Raw genomic sequence first — 22,281 nt, 5'->3', positions numbered from 1 at the left:
TGTCTTCATCTAATTTCTATTCATTCCCTATGTCTCAGTAGTATCACTTCCTCCTCCAAAAATTCTTCTGAGTGGTACTCTGGGGTTTCTATTGCTTTTATATACCCAACAAGTTTTACCATCCTACTTTTCTGATGACTATTTCATTTCAACTGATGAAATTGCCAGTATTCTGCCATTTCTAACCTACAGAACTGGCAATTTCATATGGTTCAACCTAATATTTTTAACTCTCCCCTCTTTTTCCAGGGTCACACAATCTGAACATGTGACTGTGATCTGGCCAATCAAAGCATTCCATTCCCTTGGATAGCCCAGTCAGTGCAGGGTTGGCATGTGACCCTAGTCAAACCAACCAGAGCCCTTCCCTGGGATTTACTTTTATTTAGGACTGGAGGAGATTCTGCCATTTTACCTCTGGGCTGTGGTGCTAGAAGGATTGAGTCTGTGTCTGTAAATATATAGCCATTTTCCCCACTACATGCAGTGGAAGGGGACACATCTGAGCTGAGACAAGTGGAGAAGAGAAATGAATGGAAAGAGTGTCCTATGGAATTGAGTCTCGATTCCAGTCTCTAAGGTCAAATTCCTTATAGTTTTGCCCTTGATTGTCTCCTTCCTAGCTCTAGGAGCCAACAAATGCACACTTTTCCACACCTAATCAAGTTAAGCTGACTTCTTTTCACTTGCAGCCAAGACTCTGGCTAATACACTTCCCTGAACCTCTGGGCATGGTCAGGCAACTCTTCTGTGCTCTGATAGGCTTTATGTTTCTCCCATCACAGCCCTATTGCCATCTGTCTGTCTGAGCTTCAGGAGGGCAAGGACTGGTGCTTTCTGGCTCACTTTTGGATCTCCAGTGTCCAGTATAGGGCCAGGCACAGAGGAAATGCTCCAACGCTCCCCTTGAATGATATCATGCTCTGTCTCACCTAATGTACTATCCCGTGGGTTTAAAGCTCTCAGTTTGGGCAGGGGGGTGGGGGTGGGGGGAATGTCACTGCCATTGGTAAATATTTCTCTGTTAAATGACAGACCTGATGTTACAGAGGAAGGTGGGGGCTATCATTCAAAGGGCTGACCTAGGGACCATGTGGGCCCCAAATATGTCAAAGGGCGCATGCCAAGTTCTGAGGTGGCAGTTTCTGATTTTGCTGTGAGGACAGGCACACTTCAGTCAAAGCTGAATTCCTCACATCAAGTCAAACACTTGACTCAAGTCAAGCCAAACACTGCCCCAGCTGAAACTCACAGCTAAGAATAAAATCTTAACTCTTGACCACAGCCCAAGAGGCTCAGCAGAAGCTTCTCCCTGCTTGCCTCTCCCACTTGCTCTCCTCTCACTCTCCCCCTTACTTCAATCCAGACACACTGCCTCCAACACACGAAGCACACTCCTGCCTCAGGGCCTTTGCACATGCTATTCTCTTTGCTAGGAATGCTCTTCCCTAGCTCTTTCCACGGGAGGGGGGAGGGGTGCGGTTCTCAGCTCCAATATCACCTTCCTTGACCTTCCAGTCTAAAGTAAGTCTCTCACCCAGATGTAGAGAATGGACATGTGGATACGGGGGCTTGATTGAGGGGAGGGTGAATTGGGAGACTAGGGTTGACACATGAGCACAGCCATGTATAAAAGAGATAGCTAGTGGGATCTTGCTGTATAGTGCAGGGAGCTCAGCTCAGTGCTCTGCGGTGACCTAGACAGGTGGGAGGGGGTGGTGGGAGGTCCAAGAGTGAGGGAATGTGTGTATACCTATAGCTCATTCCCTTTGATGTACAGCAGAGGCTAACATACCACTTTAAAGCAACTATACCCCAAGAAATAAATAAAATAAACCTCTCAGTCACTCCATCCCATCACCCTGTTTTGTTTTTTTTTTAATTTTTCTGCTGCACCTGCAAACCACAGGTTGATATCTTTGACCAGGGATCAAACCCTGGCCCCCTGCATTGGGAGTGGGGAAGTCTTAACCACTGGTCCATCAGGGAAGTCCCCCATCAAAATGAGAATGTTTTCATTCTCCATGTGACACTTATTCACTACCAGACACTCATAATTTACTCGCTTGATTACTGTCTCCTGCCTCTAGAATATAAGCTCCATGGGGTAGGGGCCTCTTGTTTCATCTGTTTTGTTCACTGCGGCATCCCTTTCACAGAGCCAGGTACATAGCACATGCTCAGTAAAGCTTTATCGGGTGGAGCTGAGACAGTACAGTCAGACGGTTAGGTGTGCAGGATAAGAAGGCAGTAAATTCTCCAATCATGGCGCTGCCGTTTGCAGACTGCATGGTCTTCGGCAAGCTGCTTACCTGTCTGAACTTGTTTCCTTGTCTAGAAAAGGGGGTGCACAAGGCCTCTCACCTTCTGAGATGGCCCACACTCTGTGGAGTGTGCTTCCCTCTAAGCAAATCAACTTACCTAGCCTAAAATAAATAAGAAGGTGCACACACCGCACACATCTGTTTTGGAGTGTAGACGTGATCACGCTTCCTCTCCGAGTAAGTCCGTTTGGTGCTCTGTGCCAGGGGCTGAGCTGCACGCTCTATTCATGCTTCAGGGAGGATTTGTGAGCACCAAGGCTGGTGTGTGGGAAGCCCTCGGTACCCAGGAGTCGTGATGACTGAGACAGATAAGCGCGGCTGGGCCGCTGGGTGATGCAGGCCTGTGATTCTCTGGTGCCTCTGTCCTTGCTGCCTCCCACCGTCTGCCCAGATCCATCCCCCTCCCTCCTGCTCCGTTTCTATTTCTGTCTTTCTCTCCTCCTCCCCAGGCCTCAGGAGGCTCCTGGTTGGCATGAAGCCTTCTTCCTTCTTCCCTAGGATCAGAAAAGTTTTCACTGCAGGACCCATCCACCCTCCCCCAAAAAACTTCCCTTCCCCAGCCATAGCCCACACCCTTGTCTGAGAAACCCTCCCCCACCCCATGCCAACCTCTGTGCCCTCAAGTAGATCCCTTCTCTACCTCCTAAGATCCCTCAGGTTCCAGGCAGCATGACCCGTGAGTCCTTTCCCATGTCCCCTCTCCCACCAGGCTAGCTTTCGATACCCAGGCTCAGTTAATTAAGGTCCTTGAGGCCATTCCCCAGCCTCCAGACACAGACATCAGAAGCTACATCTTGTAGTAGAGTGGAACAGATACTGAGGTCAAACTGCCAACTCTATTTCTTCACCAGGGGAGCATTGGGCAAGTGACTTCACTTCTCCCTGGTGTAGATTCCTGTCTGTAAAGTGGGGCCAAGTGTATCGACCCCCAACAGCTGTCGGACCTCAGAGAGATGAGCTGTGTGCTTAGCAAAATGCCTATGTGGAAAATGAACACTCCCTAGTTGCTCAGCACTAAAGGCTCAGAAGGCTGCCTGCCGTTTTAAATCCCAAGTTTGTTACCTTCTGGTTATGCGACCTGTAACAAGTTGCTTTAGTTCTGGACCCCCGTTTTCTCATCTATAAAATGGAGTCATGGTACTGATGTCCTAGGGTTGTTGTAAGGATTAAACAATTTAAGTGCTTGGCAATAGTAAGCACTCATTTAACCTTAGCTATTGTTTCTGTTTTTTATGTATTATTCCCCACCTCTAAGTCTCTCAAAGGATAGGAAACTGCAAATCTCCCTGGTCGCAGTCAGCAGTCCTACCTTCAGTCTCACTTAACGTCCTAGTGCTGTAATCGAGGGCACGCACCGCCGCCCCCCCCCCCCCCCCACCTCCCAAGGCACATGAACACACACAGAGGTCAGCAGAGCGGCCTCAGACACAGAAAAAAGTTTAATTCTCCTGCGGCGGAGGGTCCCGGCTCCGGTAGCGAGAGGGATTTGGTTTTGGATTTTGTTTCCTGTGGGGATTTCACTTGGGAGTAAGAGGAAGGAGTCGGGGAGAGTCTGGTCCTTCCGGTGGGACCTGCCCGGGAGAATAGTGTACTGGGGGAGATAATCTGGTGAGACAAGGCTGGACGCCATACGGGAGAACAGACGACGGGACAGAGAAAAGAGATACGAACGGGGAAGGACGGAAGACAAAGACACAGGGCGGGACAGAGACAAACGAGGGGAACAGAGAAAAGGGGACCCCAAGCCAGACCCGACGACGGGACCAGGGAATTAAATGGGGTTGGGGCGGGGGGGGGGCTTTGGAGGCCGCCGCGGGACAGAATAGGATCTAGTCCAGCCAGATACGTGAAATGGGCCCCTCGCCCCTGCCCCGGGTCCCGGGCGGGGGGAGGGGGCTCGTGTCTCAGTGCTGCAGTGTCGGGGGGGCCCTGCCCCTCCCCGCGCTTCGCTGTGTAAGGCACCGGCTCCAGCGAGGTCCGCGAGCGCGCGGGGGGAGGGGCAGGAGGGGGCGTGGCGTCCACGGGGAAGGGGAGGCCGGCGGCCCGCCCTCAAAGCCCCCTGAGCGCGGGGGCGTGGCCTCGAGTCACCGCCCAGGCAGCCCGCGCCCCGCTCCAGGGAGAAGGGTGCTTCTCCCCTCCAGTCCGACGACGTGTTGGCTCGGCGCTTTCACCCCCGAATCCTGCCCTAAACGTCAGAGCGGCTGGGCGTTTGTCCGCGGCACCCAGGCGTCCCGGCGCCCGCCCGCCCGCCGCTCACACGGTACTTTCCAGCATCCACTCGGTGCTGGTAAAGGCCAGGCGCGCCCTGGCGGAGCCCAGCCCCAGGTCTCCGTCCTCCCCGGCCGCGCCCCCTCCGGCCCCGTCCAGGTGCGGCGTGGACCGGTGGCGCTTTGTCCGCCGGGCGCGGCGCGGGTAACTGTGGCTCTGGAAGAGCGCCCCGTAGTCCCCGTCGAACGAATAACGCTGCTGAGGCCTCGGCCGGGCCGGGGCTCCCCCAGGAACCAGAGCTAAAGTGGGGGGCGGTGAAGCCGGCGGTCCCAGGGCTCCGGAACGGCTCCTCCGAGGGCCCGCCGCGGCCCGGGACTCCTCCCCGGAGGTTTCCTCGGATGGCAGCAGGCACAGCGAGGTGGCAGAGCCTCCCAGGGAACGTCCAAGGACCGCCTCCGTTTCCGCGGAAGTCAGGTCGGCAGCCGCGGCCTTCGCCTCGACGGCCGCCGCCGCAGCCGCCGGAGCCGCCACCTCGCGCAGCGCCTCGTAGTGGTCGGGCGCCGGCGGGGGCGGGGCCTGCGTTGCGCCTGCGCCGTTGGTCTGCGAGCACACGTGGCTGACCCGCGGAGGCGACCTGGAGGTGCCCTTGACTCGGCGGCCATCCCCATCGCCGTAGACCTTGTAGCGAATCATGAGCAGAACGATGAAAACGAGGACGGAGGCGACAATGACACCCCCGATGGCGATGATCATGGTGCCGCCCAAGAAATGGGCCCTCAGCGGGCGGCAGGGTGCCGGATCCCCAGCGGTAGTAAACTGCACGCAGCCCACCACTCGGGTGGCCGGCAGCGCCGTGGCCCCATCATCGTAGACGGCCAGCACGCACAGGTCGTAGGCGCGGCCCGCTGCCAGATCATTCACCAGGAAGGTCTGGCTGGTGGATGGGATCATCCTGCAGGAGGGGGCGGGATCAGCGCCGGGTTAGCTCCACTCTGAACCAGGCTGCTTCACTTGCATGTCCCCACCACCCGTGGGGACCTATCCATGCCTCCCTACCAGTGTCTCACCCCTACTGGGACAACAGCAGCCACTCAAGCACCAAATTCCCACCCTCTCAGGACCTTTGGTATAGGCCACGCCCCTTATCTGCAGGCCCCACCGTCAGACCCACTCCTCACCCGTCAGACCCACTCCTCACCCGTGTCTCCCTTCATCTATATACCCTGGCCCCTGCCAGGAAGGAATGCTACAGCTTTTATGCCCTGCTCTCAAGGGGCTTGCTCCCTAGCAATGGCTCATTCCTACTGGGACAAGTGCCATTCAAGCGCTCTTATCTACATATTCCCACCCTTTAAGGGGATGGATGCTACAGGCCATGCCCCCTTACCTGCAAGCCTCACTCTCACTGGGGTGGACTAGCAGGTTACCTCATACTCCCAGTCTTATTCCTACTGGGACAATGGATGCTCTTCTAGTTCCTCTCTTCTACATGTTCCTGCCCCTTCAAGGAAACCGTGATACAGACCACTCCCCCTCATCTGCATATCCCACCCTTGGGTATACATACACCTCTCCTAGAAGCATCTATCTTATCAGACAATTTCCAAGCCCCTCCACTACATATTCCTGCCCACCAAGGAGCCAGGGCTAAAGGCCACTTCCCTTCTGATTGACAAGTGCCTTCCAAACCACAATGGCCCAGGGGAGATGGTTCCCCTACTGGGCCTAGGACCATGTCCACTCTTTGCATGTCATGCACTGTACCCAGATATGTGCACGCCCTGCCCTATACTACCTGAAGTCACTACACCATGCCCCCAGGTAAGTTTCATCCATGATTGGGGCAAATGTAGCCAAGAAAGCATGCCCCTTTCTTGCCATGAACCCCTGCCCTCAAACAAGTGGCCGTGTAGAGAAGTGACTTAGCTGACCAAGTCTGAGAGCCACGATGCCAGAGTTTGAGTTTCTTTTCTGCTGCTTGCTAGCTCTGTAACCTCAGGCAAGTTTCTTAACCTCTCTGTGTCTCATTTCCCCCCCTGAGGTTATTAAGGATTCCTACCCCATAGAAATGGTGTGAAGTAAGATGAGTTAACATCCCCAAAGCCCAGCACTTAATAATTTCATTAGCAGCTGGCATCCTACCCGATGCTGGCTTTGCTGTGGCTCACACGCTCCTACCAGTTGCTTTCCTCCCCGTCTATAAGAACCATTCCCCCTGGGCCTTGCCCCTCTTCTGTTGGGCACATCCCTTCCATGTTTGATGTTGGCTAAGCTGGGACTGCCACACCCACACAGATTTGCATGCACTCAATCTCACAGGCTCTCCTCTCCCACAAAGCTCTTAGCAGGTCATCAGAGACATGAACCGCCTCTTCATCTGCGTGGGGACAATACTGCAGGAGCACCACCTCCTCTAAAGGCCATGCCCCCACCTCCTCAGGCCTCTTACCTCTCAGAAGCATCACCTTTCCTCCAGCCACACCACCTTCTGGTCCTGAACCCACCTCAGTTCCTCCACCTCCAGAAGTCTCCGCCATCACCAACAGCCGTCCTCCCCCCAAAAGACTACATATCAGGGGCCCACCACCTCTCCAACTCTCCCGCTGCCAGCTATTTCCCAGACCACTGTCCCCCCCCCCACCAACTCCATCCAACCTTGGGCCCCTGGCTCTAAGTCTTCCTCTTCCTCTCGTCTTCCCTCTCAAAGAGTCTTGGGCTCCTTTTGCTCCTTCCCCTAAAATAACCAGTTGCTAGGGATTCCCCCCTTTTCAAGGACAGAAGCTGGCTCCTTAAGAAAGCTTGAGCCCGTGAGTCTCTAATTGGCTGTAAGGCCCAAGCAAGCTGCAGAGCAGGCTTCTGGTTGGTTGTCACCTCCTCCCATGGCAGCAGTGAGGGAGTTAACCCCTGCAGTGCTGTAGCACAGGCGTGCAACGAGGGACAGAGGACTGGGACTGTGTAGCCCTGAGGGGAAGGGAAGAGTCCTAGGGTCTGTTGCCCAGTTGGAGACAGAGGGCCATCAACATCTGCAGAAATGCTGGGTCTGGGGGCCCCTGAACCGCCCTCTACCCCACCATGTAGTGACCACGGGTTAGAGAGAGAAGGAAAAAGAGAAAGAGGTGGAGAATCACAGAAACCAGGAGCTGTTTACACAAATCTATTATCCCTCTCCCCTAATCCCAGCCTAGCAAACAGTAGTCGCCTGATAAACAAGTCTTCAATGTAAAAAGGGCAGAATTGGGAGTTAGAAGGGTAAGAGCTGGAATCTTGGTTCTGTCTCTTTCTGTGTGACCTTGAACAAGTGACTTCTCCCACTAAGCCTCAGTTTCCCTGTCTATAAAATGGGAGGGGGGATCATAGCTGCCTCACAGTGAAGTTGGGAAGGTCAAATGGAGTAGTACCCTTTGGTAGTACCTTATAAAAGTTTTTGTTTTGTCCATTTGTTTGCCCTAATGTTTTTAAGACTGGGCCAGTGTCTTATCCATCTCAGTAGGCCCAGGGCCCAGCATGAAACTGGCACAAAGTAGGCATTTATTCAGTGTTTGGTGACCAAATTCAAAACGGGAAGAAAATGAGCATGACCGAGACAAGAGAAAAGGAAGGCATCACCTCATTCAACCAATGATGGGAAAGCACCTACTGTGTGCCAGGACCATGGCCAAGAGAACTGGGTGAGGTGAAGATGGAAGCCAAGAGGCAGGCTTCTTGGTGCGGGTCTAAGCACCCACAAGATCAGGAGCTGCCCACAGGTGGGGAAATGGCTCCACCCCCTCTGGAGCACCCAAGGTATGTCATACAAAGGATTAAACATTCAGCAAGCACTCTGCAATGTGCCTAAGGGAGGCAGAGCCAGGACAAAGCAGAGACATGCACAGAGCCCACAACCACTGAGCAAACACCTGCTGTATGCCAGGTCAATTGCTGTGAGCCACGCTACCGAGATGGAGAGACAAGGCAAAGCCAAGACTGAAATTCATCATATACTCTCTGCCTCCTTCCTCTGGGCTGTGAGCTCCCTAGGGCAGGGCTTGGTCTCTTGGTCTCCTTGTGTCTCTCCCGCCCAGCTGAGGGTCTGGCACATAGCAGGGGCTTAGTTCCTCATGAGAACAGGAAGGAGAGAAGGTACAGAGACACAGACAGAAATGAGAGCAAGAGAAAATCAGAGATGATGGGGGGGAACATCGGTCTACACCATAGGGATCTGTCCATGCCAGGACAATGGCTTCTAACCCAATGGATGGTGGAAACAACTTACATCCTTTTCTCACACTTTTCTGTTTCTATATTGTACCCAATGTGTTGCTACAGTAGCCTTGTATGTGATTTCTAAATATAAATGCAACTGTAACTATATATATGTGAGTATATTCCCTGCTCTAAGAATGTCTAACTGACAAGGTAGATGATCAGACATCTTTGGTGGGCAGTAATGTAGACCCTGGGCCCCATGAGAGCAGGGACCATGCTGGGTGCATTCATGGTGATAAATGGCTCATGTGGGTACTCCAGGAGGATTTGCAAGATGTGTGAAAAACAAAGATAAGAAACAGAAAGAGAAGGAAACAGGGCAAATGGGAGCCACAGACCACTCTACAAGCCCCTCTAGAATCCCAGCTGAGCAAGAAGGCCGAGGGAGGCGGAGGGAGGGCCCCTGAGGCAGGAGGAGGTCCGGGGACTCTAACACCCACCTGTAGACAAGGGAGTCATCTGCGGAGCTGTTGTACTGCACCTGGTACATGCGGATGCCAGGCACGGGCCTCTGGGCCGGCCAGCGGATGAGCACAGAGTTGGAGGTGAGCTCAGCCGCCACGAGCCGGCGCTCAGCCGCCGACTCATTGGCTCCAGGTCGGCCAGGCGTGGCGATGTCCGAGGAGCCAGGCTCCGTGAGAGGTGGCGGGGCAGCAGGCGGGGGTGCCATCAGAGGCAGAGGCACGACGCACACCTCCACGGGTGCGGTGGCTTCCCCGGCGGCGTTGGAGGCGATGCAAGTGAACGTGCCGCTGTCCCGCAAGGTGGTGATGGTCACATCCAGGGTCCCATCCCCCCGGACCCGGGTCCGGCTCGAGTTCCCCAGCAGGCGCCCATCGGGTGCCACCCAGTGCACCACGGGCTCAGGGTCCCCCACGGCGCGGCACCGCAGGCTGACCGCCTGGCCCTCCACCACCAGGGCCCGGCCGCCCGCCTGCCGCGTGATCAGCGGAGGCTCACACAGAAACTCCTCCTCGGGGATGGACCAGAAGTAGCGGTCGGTGAGGTGCTCCGGCGTGGCACACGTCTCCAGGTCGTCCTCCCTGGTCAGCCGCCGCAGCCACAGCAGCTCACAGTTGCAGTGCAGGGGGTTGCCGCCGAAGCTGACCGTGAGCGGCGTGGGCGGCTTGGGTCCCGGACCTTGGGACCGCAGGAAGAGCCCATCAGGGGGCAGTTTATGCAGGCGGTTAGAGGTCATGTCCAGGCGAACCAGTTTGTGAAGCTGCACAAAGGTCCCTTCGGCGATGTGGTCGATGAGGTTGTGGTCCAGCGTGAGGGTGTTCAGGTTCACCATCTGGCCCACGGCCTCCCAGGGCAGGGCCTCCAGGTTGTTGTAGGACAGATCCAGGTCCTCCACGGTGGACAGGAAGGCGTCGAAAGCGGCCGACTCCACCCGGCGGATCTGGTTGTTGCCCAGGATCAGGTGGCGGAGGTTGCCCAAACCCCGGAGCTGGTCGCCTCGGACCTCTGCCAGCCGGTTGCTGTCGAGGTGCAGGGCGCGGAGGGCGCGCAGGTCCGCAAAGGCGCCGGCCGCCACCTGGCCAATGGTGTTCCGCGAGAGGGTGAGGTGTACCAGGCTGCTCATGTTGGCGAAGTCTCGGCGGCGAATGGCCGCGATAAAGTTGTCGGTGAGCCGCAGCTCTACCACACGCCGGTCGATGGCTGGCGGCACGAAGAGCAAGCCGGTCTTGGCGCACAGCATGGTCAGCGTGGGCGCCACGTTCTGGCAGATGCAGCGGCCGGGGCAGGGCTGGCCCCGTGATGCCCCTGCCCAGAGAAGCAGCAGAAAGGGCAGGGCAGTAGGCGGCAGCGAGAGGAGCGCTGAGGAGAAGGGGCCCGGAGCCATGGTGCAGGGGGGAGGCAGGAGGAGCGGGAGGTGAGATCTGCAAGGAAGGAGAAGGGTCAGCCAGGCATAGGGCTTGACCACCTGCCTGGCCACCCTGGGATGTCCCGCTCGCAGTCTGCCCCACATCCATCCCTTCCTGACAACTGGGTCCTGTAGGACAGTGACAGAACTGACCATAAGCTGGCATGCACTTGTGAACAGATCACATCACTTACATGCTGCTTGGTAAATTACCACTGCCCCACCTCTGAGTGTCTAACCCCCACCTCTGCCCCTCTTCCAGGAGCTCCCAGACCTCTCATGACCTCTCAACCAGAGGGATGACATCTGGTCTGGCCTGTGCCTTCTAGTACCCACAAAATATTTTGAAAGACCACTGCTGACTAGGGTTTAAAGTCATGGATGTCAAAGCCATACTCCCTGGGTTCAAATCCCAACTCTGACACTTACTAGCTATGTGATCTCGGGCAAGTGTCTGAACCTCTCTGAATCTCGGTTTCTTCATCTGTAAAATGGAGACAAAAACAGGCCTTACCTCTGTGAGGATGAACTGGATTAATGAGCAAAGTATACTCAGAACAGTGCCTGGCACATAAAACGTGTTCAATACATGTTAGTGTATAACTATTATTATCATCATCATCAAGTGTCCAGTAGGTGCCATGCATAGAAATGTTCACTATTATTAAGAGCAAAGGCTTTGAAATCTAATAGACTCAGGTTCAAGTCCTGGCTCCCCCAACTTGCTAACTCTGTGACCCCAAACCAATGATTTTCCCGAGCTAGGCCATAATTTCCTGATTTGTAAAGTGGTCTGATAATTGTACTATCGTCATTGGGTTGTTGCAAGAGTTCAGTGAGCTCATTCATAGGGGTCACAGAGCATAGGGCCAGGCACACAGTACATATTCAATAAATGTTAAGGATAACACCCCCCGCCCACCTTTGGCAGTGGGGAGGGGGGATTGTACTGAAGGTGGGAGGGGCTGAGAAAAGAGCAGTCTCCCTGCTCCGTCTTGGGAAGTCCTTCTCTGAGCCCGGTTTCCTTCTGGCCTCTGCTGAGGGCCCAAGCAGGGGGCAGACTTTCATGCTCACGTTAATGGGTACAACACAAGGCCCCATACATGCCTACACACACACACACACACACACACACACACACACACACACACAGGCTGTGCCTCTGCTCCAGGCAAAACCTTCCGGCTGGGATTCCCCCTGCGGCAGCTGCAACCCACGACATGTCAGCTCCCATCACAACACGGGGTGGGTGGGGGGTGAAGAGGAAAGGATGGGAAGGGGGTGTCCCTGACACTGTTTTCACCCCACTCCATGCCCCAGTCCCTGCTGGCCCACCTCCCAGGAATCTGCAGTTTGGGGCTGTGGCCTCATGTGGCCCTGATCCTTCAGCCCACAGGCAAAGGGGGACTGTAGATGCAGAGAAGGGACCAAGAGAGTCAGAGAGAGAGACAGGGGGAGGGAGGGATGAACTGGCAGACAAAGAGACAGATTCAGAGAGAGACAGAAAGAGAGAGACAAAGAGACAACAAGAGAAAGAATCTGAAAGACAGGTGAAGAGACAGGGAGCAAGTCAGAGGCAAAGGAGAAAAACTGAGTGGAGACGCACACAGAAAAGAGAGACTGAGACATCGAGATGGAGAGAGGGAGAGACAGGAAGAGAAAATAAGAGTGTTATACAGGTGAAGACCAGAAGAAAGAGACTGAGGAAGACAGTGATGGGGCTGAAAAAAGAAAAAGAGGCAAAGTCAGAGCATCTCTTCATCTCTGAGCGACCCCCCACCACCACCACTAACTGTCATGCACTCCCTCTGGGACACTGCTCTACATCCGATAGAAAATCCTGGCCTGGGAGGTGGCCAGAAGTAGGAGGCACAGCTCTGCACCGCCGTGGCTGTAAGCTCTCTGGGGCTCAGAACCACTATCTATGAAACCAGAAGGCCCACAGCCAGGGTGGGACTCAAGTTGAAACAGTGTAATACTAACAATGAAAATAGCTAACATTTATTGAGAGGCAGTAAGGCATTGCGGACAGAATCTGGCCCCCAACTGCCCAGGTTCACACCCCAATTCCCTGCCATGTGACTTCCCCTCTTTGGGCCTCAGTGTGTCCATCTGTCAAATGGGGATGATAGCACCTACCTCATAGGATTATTGTGAGGATTAAATGAGATAATCCGCTGAAACATACTTAGAGTAGTTGCTGATGGAGTAAACACTATATAAACGTTAACAGCTGCTGTTAAATGATCACTTGCTCTGGCTCTCTCTCAGCCACCAGGAGGTCTGATTATCAGGAGATGTCCCCACATACATGCACATACACACACAAAATGGTAAACCATATCCATGCCGCCATCCAAATGCAGGGTCATTTCATGTCAGGAAACTCTTGCCTCCTTTACTAACATGAAGAAACTTCCCTTTTCTGACCACTTTACTCAGTCTAAAAGGGGATACCTCCAGGCCTGAGACCCCACCTACCATCCACACCATCGTTCTACGAAGCTCTTACCCAAACAAGACATTCTTGACCTTGTCACCAACCCCCAGCCTGGGGGGCACCTGGCCCCTCAGGACACTGCTATACTTGCCACTAAAATTCATACAAGGCAGCACTCCAGGCCTCTGACTCTCAGAGTAAACCCAATCACTTCACATCTCTCTCCCCAGCCTGAGGGACCCCACTCACCTCTCTTCAGGCAGTCAGGGCCTGGGCCAGTACCTGCAAAGGAACAAAAGCACACTGTTAGCATTCTTCTGGCTCCTCTCCCAAGACCCTCCTCAGAGACCATCTCAGCCCAGGAAGCCCCTGCCGTGATCACTCTCTCAGCCCTCCTGCTGTAGGTTCTGCAGGGTCTCAGGTGGACCCTGGAAGTCACCTCTGGAAATCAAGGAGTCTAAGCCCCAGGCTGTTCACCTTCCAAATCCCCAGAGTCTAGGACTTTAGTCCTTTGTCCTCTGGGGGCTCAAGAGGCCAAGATCCCCATCCTCCCCCTCCCTTGGACCCAACAGTCCAGGTCTCAGTTCCCTCCTTCCTCAAGATCCAGGAATCTGGTCCCTCAGCTCTCTATCTCCTTCAAACCCAGGATGCTAGGCTCCCAGCCTCCTCCTTCCAGAATTCACATCCCAGTCCCCAACTTCAAAGACCTGAACAGTAGCAGGAGCTGGGGGAGGATCAGAAGTTCCCATCTTCGCCATCAGACCATGGTCACCCCAACACATGTGGACATGCCAAAACCCACATGGGCCCACAACTCATGACTCTGTATCTGAATTCCCATGGACACAGCAGCATATGTGTGCCCCTGCCCCCTGAAGGCTCTTGGTCCAGGATGTGGACACATTTGTGTCCATGGATCCCAGCATACCACAGGTCATGCCACGTGGGCCCCCATCTCACTGGGCCCATAAGTGGGGTCAGCCTATGTCAAGGACACAGGCATATGTGCACATATCATCCTGCATGTCTGTAAGTGAACATACACAACCCCACTCTTCAGATACCAACACAAATGTGCAAATGGACTCAGAGTACAGATACAGACCCTCAAGGTTGACACACCTGCACACAACCACACATACAACATTGCCTTTTCCCTTGCACACTCACACACAGAGGCACACACACAACTGTGAAACCCATGTGTCCCCTGGTGCATGCATCTATAACAAAGCTACCCTTGCACACTCAGCAACACACATGTAACAGATGCTCACTCACACAAAGATACACAGGTGCATGCTCTTAAATACCCAACACACTCATACAACTTCATGTACCCCTAGTATGCACGGTCACAAAGCTGGTACATTCCCACACCAACAGATGCACAAATGCACACACTAGCCTATACACACCTCACACACATGCACAGAACCACAATAGGAACAGACACTGACAAGGCTGATAACACACTCCAAAAAGCACATAGGTACAAAAAGACCCACCTTTGCACAGACACTCAGAGATGTTCACTCATAACAGGCACATGCTCACATAACTGCCCTGTGAAGGATTTACACACTTACAAATACACACAAAATATTGAACCCCACTGGCAGAGTCAACAGATAGGCAGAGAACCACACTCACACACAGTCATGGACACACATCCCTCCCAGCCCTGAGGCACCCCCGACCCACCTACTTCCTAGGCCAAGGAAACCCTAAGACCTGTCCCTCCCAGCACACCCCCTTCCCCAGCCAGGTCAGAGTTCAGAGGGCCGGGGGCCTGAGCTGAAAAGCACCTGGTCAGAGGCAATCCTCCCACCAGCAGCCCAAAGGTCCCCAGGCCGGCCATCTGGATGTGGGCACCTCCAGCCCCATCTGCAGAGATCTGGCCGGGAGGGGACTGGGGTGGGATGGGTGGGAGAGGGCCGGGTCTGCATCCCTCCCTCGGGCCCATCTGTCCACCCCTCGGCCTCTCATCCCTCCATCTGTCCACCTACCGGCTGCCCATCCCCCCCACCCAGCCACCAGGAAGGGGAAGACATGGCCGTCTCCCCCAAGGACCGCCGAGGACCCCCCCACAGTTGACATGGACCGAGGGAGCGGCAAACTCCCCTCCCCCAAACCCACACAGAGGCCCCACAAGGCGCTGAGCCCCAGCCCCCCCACCCCCGCGGAGAACCTGCCATGGACGCACAGACACACACCCTTGGAGACATACAACCCGCAGACACACACACACACACAAACACAAATGGACACCCGAGCGGGCACACCCGGCTACACAGACCCTGGGATGGACATCCAATCCGGACACAAACACCCAACGCAGCTAACCGCGCGAATACACTCACGCGGGGTGGGGGGGGGGGGAGGGGGGAGAACCCACACCTGGGCACACAACCCACGCACACACACCTGCACACAGCCCCTCCGATGGGCGCGCGACAGCCCCCCAGGCACACAGCCGAAGGGGCAGCCACCCGGGGGGACACACACGCACGGCCGGACACAGCACCTCGGCTCGACACCCGGCACACACCCGGATGGCCACACAAGCAGGGCGCCGCACACGCCGGCGCCGGGCACACACAGGGCCGCGCGAGCGCACGCCGGGCCCGCCGCAGCGCCGCGGACACACACTCACACGCTCGCACGCTCACACCCGCGCTCACACCGGCGCCCCCGCCCGCCGCCTCCCCGGCCGCTGCGGGCCGAGCTCACCCAGCCCGGGGGGGGCCCCGGGCCCGGCCCCGCCGCCGCCGCCTCGCTCCGCGCCATGGTGGGGGGAGGGCCGGGGGAGGGGGCGCGGTGCCGCGGGGCCGCCTCCCTCCCGCCTCCCGCCCTCCCTCCCGAGCCGCCGCCGAGCTCCGCCCTCCGCGCCGCCCGCCGCCCGAGCCCCGCCGCCGCCACCGCCGCAAGGGGGGAGGGGGCGCAGACCCGAGGGGCCGGGCGCGGCGGCCGCAAGCCCCCGACCCCCGCCCCGGGGTCCTCCGCAGACCCCTCTCCACTGCGGAGCCGCCGGCCCGCCCCCAACCCCTCCCCAGCCCCACCTCCAGCCCAGCCGGCTTCCCCGGAGACCACCAGACCACGCCCCGACTGGCATGGGGACCCTTGCAGCCCCAATGAAGACCTCGGATCTTGTCCCAATACCCAGGGGGACTCCAGATCACGTCTTACCGCCTTTGAGAACCCAGACCATGTTTCTCAGCCACCCAGGACCACAAACCACCTCCTGCTCTCCTTGGCGACCTCAGACTGGGCCCCACACCCATCAGGGACCCTAGACCAGACCTCCCAATCTAGGGGGGCCCCAGACCGTATCTCAGCATCCAAGAGGGTCCCTAAATCATATCTCAACATTCAGGTGGACCCCCAGAGCACACCTCATCCCTCAGGGACCCCAGATCACCCCAACATCCAAAGTGGATCCAGACCATATGTCAACATCTGGGGAGACCCCAGATCATGCCTCACTCCCTTGGGGGACCCAAACCATGTTCCATAGCTGCTCAGGACCACAGACCATATCCCACTCCTTCCTGAGGACCCTCTATGCCCCTCTGCCCTCAAACAATTCTCTGCCCCCTAGTAGAGACTCTAGACCATATCTAACGTCTAGGGGTGCCAAATATAACTCTTTTCCTCATGGGAGACCCTGGACTTTTCCAATTACCCCCATTAGATCCCAGACCTCCCTCACCTCCAAAGCACTCCCTGATTTCCAGAATGCCCAATTTGCCCCAAATTCTTGATCATCTTCCCGACCCATGTTGCTCTCCTGAGGACCCTGCCTCATCCCTGTTCTTATTCTCTCTCTTGAACCCTCCAGGCCCTTCCCCCACCCTGTGACTTCTGTGGAACTGAGGATTCCTTGTTCCTTTCTTGTTCAGACCCCTTTGCTCAACTCCTACAGAACAGCTAACCCCCAGAAGGGGACGACAGGGGATGAGATGGTTGGATGGCATCACCGACTTGATGGCCAAGAGTTTGAGCAAGCTCCGGGAGTTGGTGATGGACAGGGAAGCCTGGCGAGCTGCAGTCCATGGGGTTGCAAAGAGTTGGACATGACGGAGTGACTGAACTGAGCCCCTCTCCCACCAGATATCTCAGACCATTCTCCATATCTTTTTGAGATATTCTGGCCTCTAAACCCAGCAAGCTCTCCCCTCAAAATCTGTCTTATTTCATGGGACTTCTCTGGTGGTCCAGTGGCTAAAACTCTGGGGTTCCAATGGAGGGGGCCAAGCTCAACCCCTGGTCAGGGAACTAGATCCCGTATGCTGTAACTGAGATATAAGGATCCCACATGCCACAACTAAGACCCAGTGCACCCAAATAAAAATAAATAAATAAAGGGGAAAATCTTAACATAAAAAAAAAATCTGTCTTATTGCAATCCCCTAGGTCCTTGGTGGCCCAAATCCCTCCCATTTTGGATTTCATTCGGATTCCAAGGTCTTCCCCTAAACCCCTTCTCTAAATTCTTCCTACTCATATCATCACACAGAGCCTGCCCCGTACCCCCAGATCTAGGACATCTCTGCAGAGCTTCCCTCTGGGGAACCTCACTTTAGTGAACCACTCACAACCCTTAGATCCCCCTGGAGACACTCAAAGTCCCACTCCCCACCCCCGAGTCTCTAGATTTCACCCTCCCCACCACCATCACTGGCTTCCCTGATGTCTCAGTGGTAAAGAATCTGCCTGCCGATGCAGGATACTTGGGTTCCATTCCTGATCCAGGAAGATCCCCTGGAAAAGGAAATGGCAACCCACTCCAGTATTTTTGCCTGGAAAATCCAATGAACAGAGGAGCCTGGCAGGCTACAGTCCATAGGGTCGCAAGAAGTCAGACTTTGTGACTAACCAACAACAACAATCACCATCACCACCACCAACCAGGCACCATTCCCACCTTTCACCCTGATATTGGGTGCTCACTGCCACGACATGGAGGACTAGGGCTAGAAGGACAGATGTGGGAGAACAATAACAATAATAGCAAAATTGGACACATGTCCAACCCTACTATGTGCCAGGATTGGATCTAAGGGCTTCACATATATAACTCCACTCCTCTTTTTTGTTAAGTTGCACACTTTATTTTTTTAAATAGTTAAGTTTTGGTTGCTTTGGCTCTCCTTTGTTGTGCATGGACTTTCTCTAGATGCAGTGAGCAGTAGCTACTCTCTAGTTGTGGTGCACAGGCTTCTCGTTGATGTGGCTTCTCTCGTTGCAGAGCACAAACTCTAGAACACGCTGAGGGCTTCCGTAGTTGTGGTGCATGGGCTTAGTTGCCCTGAGCCACGTGGGATCTTCCCTGACCAGTGATCAAACCCATGTCAATCACCGCCCCCCCCCCACATTAGCAGGCAGACTCCCAACCACTGGACCACCAGGGAAGTCCTCCATTCACTCTTCACAGACACCAAATGAGGAGGTCAAATGACTATGCCCATTTTACAGATGAGGAAAATTAAGCTACAGAGAGGTTGAGTCACTTGCCTAAGATCACATAGATAGCAAGTAGCAGAACAAAGTAGAGGCAAAGAGGAAAGAGGATAGGGCAGGTCTGGGATGGATGGGAGTGAAAAAGGAAGGTAGGGTGAGAAGATAATAAAAACAGAGACAGGGACATCCCTGGTGGTCCAGTGGTTAAGAGTCTGCCTTGCAATGCAGGGTACACTGGTTCAATCCCTGGTCTGGAAAGATCCCACATGCCGCAGCGGAACCAAGCCCGTGCGTCACAACTACTGAGCCAGAGAGCCGAGAGCCACGAACCGAAACTACTGAAGCCCTAGAGCCTATGCTCCACAACAAGAAGCCGCCACAAGGACAAGCCCACTCTCAGGAACGGGAGAGAGCCCTTGACAGCAACCAAGACTCAGCACAGCCAAAAAAGGAAAAGAAAGAAGATGCCACATGCCTCGGAGCAACTAAACCTCTGCGCCACAACTAGAGAACCCTTGAGCTGCACAAAAGGTCCCACAGGGCGCAACTAAGAACTGTTGTTGTTCAGTTGCTAAGTTGTGTCCGACTCTTTGCGACCTGTGAACTGCAGTACACCAGGCTTCCCTGTCCTTCACCTTCTCCCTGAGTTTGCTCAAACTTAGATTCACTGAGTCAGTGATGACATCCAATCATCTCATTCTCTGTCACCCCCTTCTTGTCCTGCCCTCAGTTTTTCCCAGCATCAGGGTCTTTTCCAATGAGTCAGCTCTTTGCATCAGGTGGTCAGAGTATTGGAGCTTCAGCTTCAGCATCAGTCCTTCCAATGCATATTCAGGGTTGATTTCCTCTAGGATTGACTGGTTTGATCTCCTTGCTGTCCAAGGAACTCTCCAGAGTCTTCTCCAGCACCACCATTCAAAAGTATCAATTCTTAGGCACTCAGCCTTATGGTCCAATTCCCACATCCGTACGTGACTACTGGAAAAACCATAGCTTTAACAATACAGACCTTTGTCGGCAAAGTAATGTCTCTGCTTTTTAATAGGCTGTCTAGGTTTGTCATAGCTTTTCTTCCAAGGAGCAAATGAATATGATAATAATAATAGAGACAGAGATAGAGAAATAAAGAGCCTGAGTCCAGACAGAGATAGCCTCACTCACAGAGCATGTCTGGCCCTGTGATCTCTGGCTCCTGCCCACCTTTTGACCTCATCCCTGACCACTGTTGTCTTCCAGCCTCAGTGATGAATTTTCTCTTCCTCCAACATATCATGTCATTCCAGTCCCTGGGCCTTTGCGCTGTTTTCCCCTTCCATGGCTGATTTCTTCTTTTCATTCAATTCTCTTTTTTTGACAGGAAATAGCATTTATTGGTGAGCATGATTACGGAGGGGACAGTGCTGATGCTCATGAGTGCAGGGCCCACCATTTGTCCAGGGGACCACGACTAGGGATGTATTTGACCTCACAGCCATCTGGGATGTGTCGCTTTTCTGCCACCATGTTTTCAAATTCATCCACCTTGAACTTGGTAAATCCCCACTTCTTGAAGATGTGGATCTTCTGGCGGCCGGGAACTTGAACTTGTTCTGCAGCTTGGTGCGGACAGACATTATGACCTGGCCAATGTGGACCCTGACCACTGTGCCCTGGGGCTTTCCAAAGGCACCACACATACCTGTCTGGAGTCTATCAGCTCCAGCGCAAGACAACATCCTGTTGATGCGGATGACATGGAAGGGGTGGAACCACACTCAGATGTGAAAACCATCTTTGCCACAGCTTTTCACCATGTACTTGTCACAAATACGGGGCTTCAGAGGAGAGCTGCTCATACTCATCTGACACCATGTGGCCACAGAGTGGGAACTCATCCATTTTAACCTTCCTACGCCCCAAGTTGAAGATGTGGATCTTAGCATCAGGGACAACTTGGCAGAAGCGGGACTTTGGGTACGGCTTGTTCTTACAATACCGGGAGCACCGGGCGGGGTGGCGGCCCATGGCGACACCAGGATCTTCAATGGCGTGCCAAGGGCAAAGAGAGCTTCATTCAATTCTTAATTCAAATGTAATCTCTTAAGAGAGCCCTTCCTTTACCATGACCAATTTATATCCTCACTGCTACCAGTTGTCCTGATGTCCTCAGATTACTTTGAAATACTTTAAAAGTAAAAAGGGATTAATGATTGGGCGACTTCCCTCGTGGCTAAGACTGTGCTCCCAGTGCAGGGAGCCTGGGTCCAACCCTTGGTCAGGGAACTAGATCCCACATCCTGTTACTAAGACCACGTGCAGCCAAATAAATAATTTATTTTAATGAATTAATGGATGGATAGATGGGTGGCTATGTAATAAAATAAGTACAGTCAAAATGTTCATCTAGAATCTAGGTGGTAGGTATATGGGTGTTCACTGTAAAACTATTTCAGCTTTGCTATATGTTTGAAATTTTTCACAATAAATGTTGGCAAGAAGAAACTGGAGGACTCTTCTAGATACTAAAGAAGCAACAACAACGACAAAAAAACCCAAACAGGTCCCACCCTGTTTGGGATTTCTATCATGCCATCACCTCATTTTATTTCCTTCATAATCTTTATCACTCTTGTTAACATTCTTGCTTGCTTGTTTGTTTACCTATTTATTCATTTGTTGCTTACTGTCTCTTAATTGAAATGTAAGCCACCTGACATGTGGCTTGCGCACCAATTTTCCCCAGTCCACCAGATTTCTCCAATAGTCTTGGCACCAGTTGTTGTTTAGCCCACCAGACTCCTGTGTCCATGGGATTCCTCAGGCAGGAATACTGGAGTGGGTTGCCATTTCCTTCTCCAAGGATCATCCTGACCCAGGGATTGAACCTGTGTCTCCTGCATTGGCAGGTGGATTCTTTACCATGCAAACCACCTGGGAAGCCCAATAGGTGCTTGGTAAAAATGTGTTCTTGAACTCCTCTTAGGAGAAGGCCTGGGAGCTCAAGCTGCTGCAGTCTCACTGTAGAGCCTACACTCAGGGATAAACATGATCTTCCAGCCTGGGGCCACTAGAAGGGGAAGGATATACCCCAGAGGCAGGGGAGTGCCCCATGAGGTCAGGGAATGTGAGTTGTCTTGAAAAAGAAGGCAACAGATGAAAGCATATAGTGTGATTATTTCCCTCTGGCCTTAATTCCTGACCCAGACCTCCAAATAGAGATCCAATCTAATGCTTCCACAATTTAGGCCCCACCCAGAAGCATAGGCTCCACCCCCATCTCTAAAGCCCCACCCCACAGCAAAATCCCTGACCTATCTGGTGTAAATAAGAAATACCCCTCAAGCTTAGGTCCCACCCTCACAGCCTGAGCCCCACCCCTTTATCTTAAACACCATCTTAAAATTTGTAATATTCATGTTTCTTCAGTCTGGGTCCTGCCACCACCCAAGTCCCACCCCTCTATCCTAGCCCCACACCTCCACCTTAGACTCCACTCCAAAGGAGTCAAGATTTCAGCCTAGACAAGGGCCCTTCAGGCCTAATTTGGGTACCCCATTCTCAACCCTGACCTAAAGTCCAGTCTTCACCTATTCAACATAAACCCTGCTCACTTTCAAGGTTATCAGGGAGAAATAGCCCAGGGAAAACCTAGGGAGCCTGGATCTGTGGGAACCTAGAAGGGAGTTTTATTTTTTTGCGCTCCAAAATCACTGCAGATGGTGACTGCAGCCATGAAATTAAAAGACGATTGCTCC

General features: G+C 53.9%; 1 protein-coding gene and 1 pseudogene across 4 annotated transcripts; both read right to left on the bottom strand.

Annotated features, from left to right (window-relative positions):
- Nucleotides 1-3,739: 3,739 nt before the first annotated feature.
- LRFN1 (leucine rich repeat and fibronectin type III domain containing 1) lies at nucleotides 3,740-16,008 on the bottom strand. 4 transcript variants are annotated; one of them, XM_070450891.1, is made up of 5 exons: nucleotides 15,818-16,008; nucleotides 13,334-13,366; nucleotides 11,074-11,128; nucleotides 9,218-10,660; nucleotides 3,740-5,484 (listed from the first exon to the last, which is right to left on the bottom strand). In XM_070450891.1, exons 4-5 carry the CDS (start codon nucleotides 10,621-10,623, stop codon nucleotides 4,578-4,580), a joined length of 2,313 nt encoding a protein of 770 aa, XP_070306992.1. In that variant the 5' UTR covers nucleotides 10,624-10,660; nucleotides 11,074-11,128; nucleotides 13,334-13,366; nucleotides 15,818-16,008; the 3' UTR covers nucleotides 3,740-4,577. The 4 variants fall into 4 exon arrangements, with proteins under 4 accessions (XP_070306992.1, XP_070306993.1, XP_020744763.1 ...); XM_070450892.1 differs by lacking the exon at nucleotides 15,818-16,008 and adding an exon at nucleotides 15,512-15,809; XM_020889104.2 differs by lacking the exon at nucleotides 15,818-16,008 and adding an exon at nucleotides 15,612-15,809.
- Nucleotides 16,009-17,814: 1,806 nt separating this feature from the next.
- Nucleotides 17,815-21,789, bottom strand: LOC139030038 (large ribosomal subunit protein uL16-like; annotated as a pseudogene).
- Between the last annotated feature and the right edge of the window lie 492 nt (nucleotides 21,790-22,281).

Source organism: Odocoileus virginianus, chromosome 20, assembly GCF_023699985.2.
Source record: "Odocoileus virginianus isolate 20LAN1187 ecotype Illinois chromosome 20, Ovbor_1.2, whole genome shotgun sequence".
NCBI classification, from domain to species: domain Eukaryota; kingdom Metazoa; phylum Chordata; class Mammalia; order Artiodactyla; family Cervidae; genus Odocoileus; species Odocoileus virginianus.
This window is presented reverse-complemented; position numbering and strand designations above follow the sequence as displayed.

What these genes read in the sequence shown, in the direction of transcription:
- LRFN1 (XM_070450891.1), bottom strand. Translation starts at nt 10,623, where the DNA reads ATGGCTCCGGGCCCCTTCTCCTCAGCGCTCCTCTCGCTGCCGCCTACT. An exon ending in GATGACTCCCTTGTCTACAG is followed by an intron (nt 5,485 to 9,217) that starts GTGGGTGTTAGA and finishes CCCCTCCTGCAG; the next exon opens with GATGATCCCATCCACCAGCC.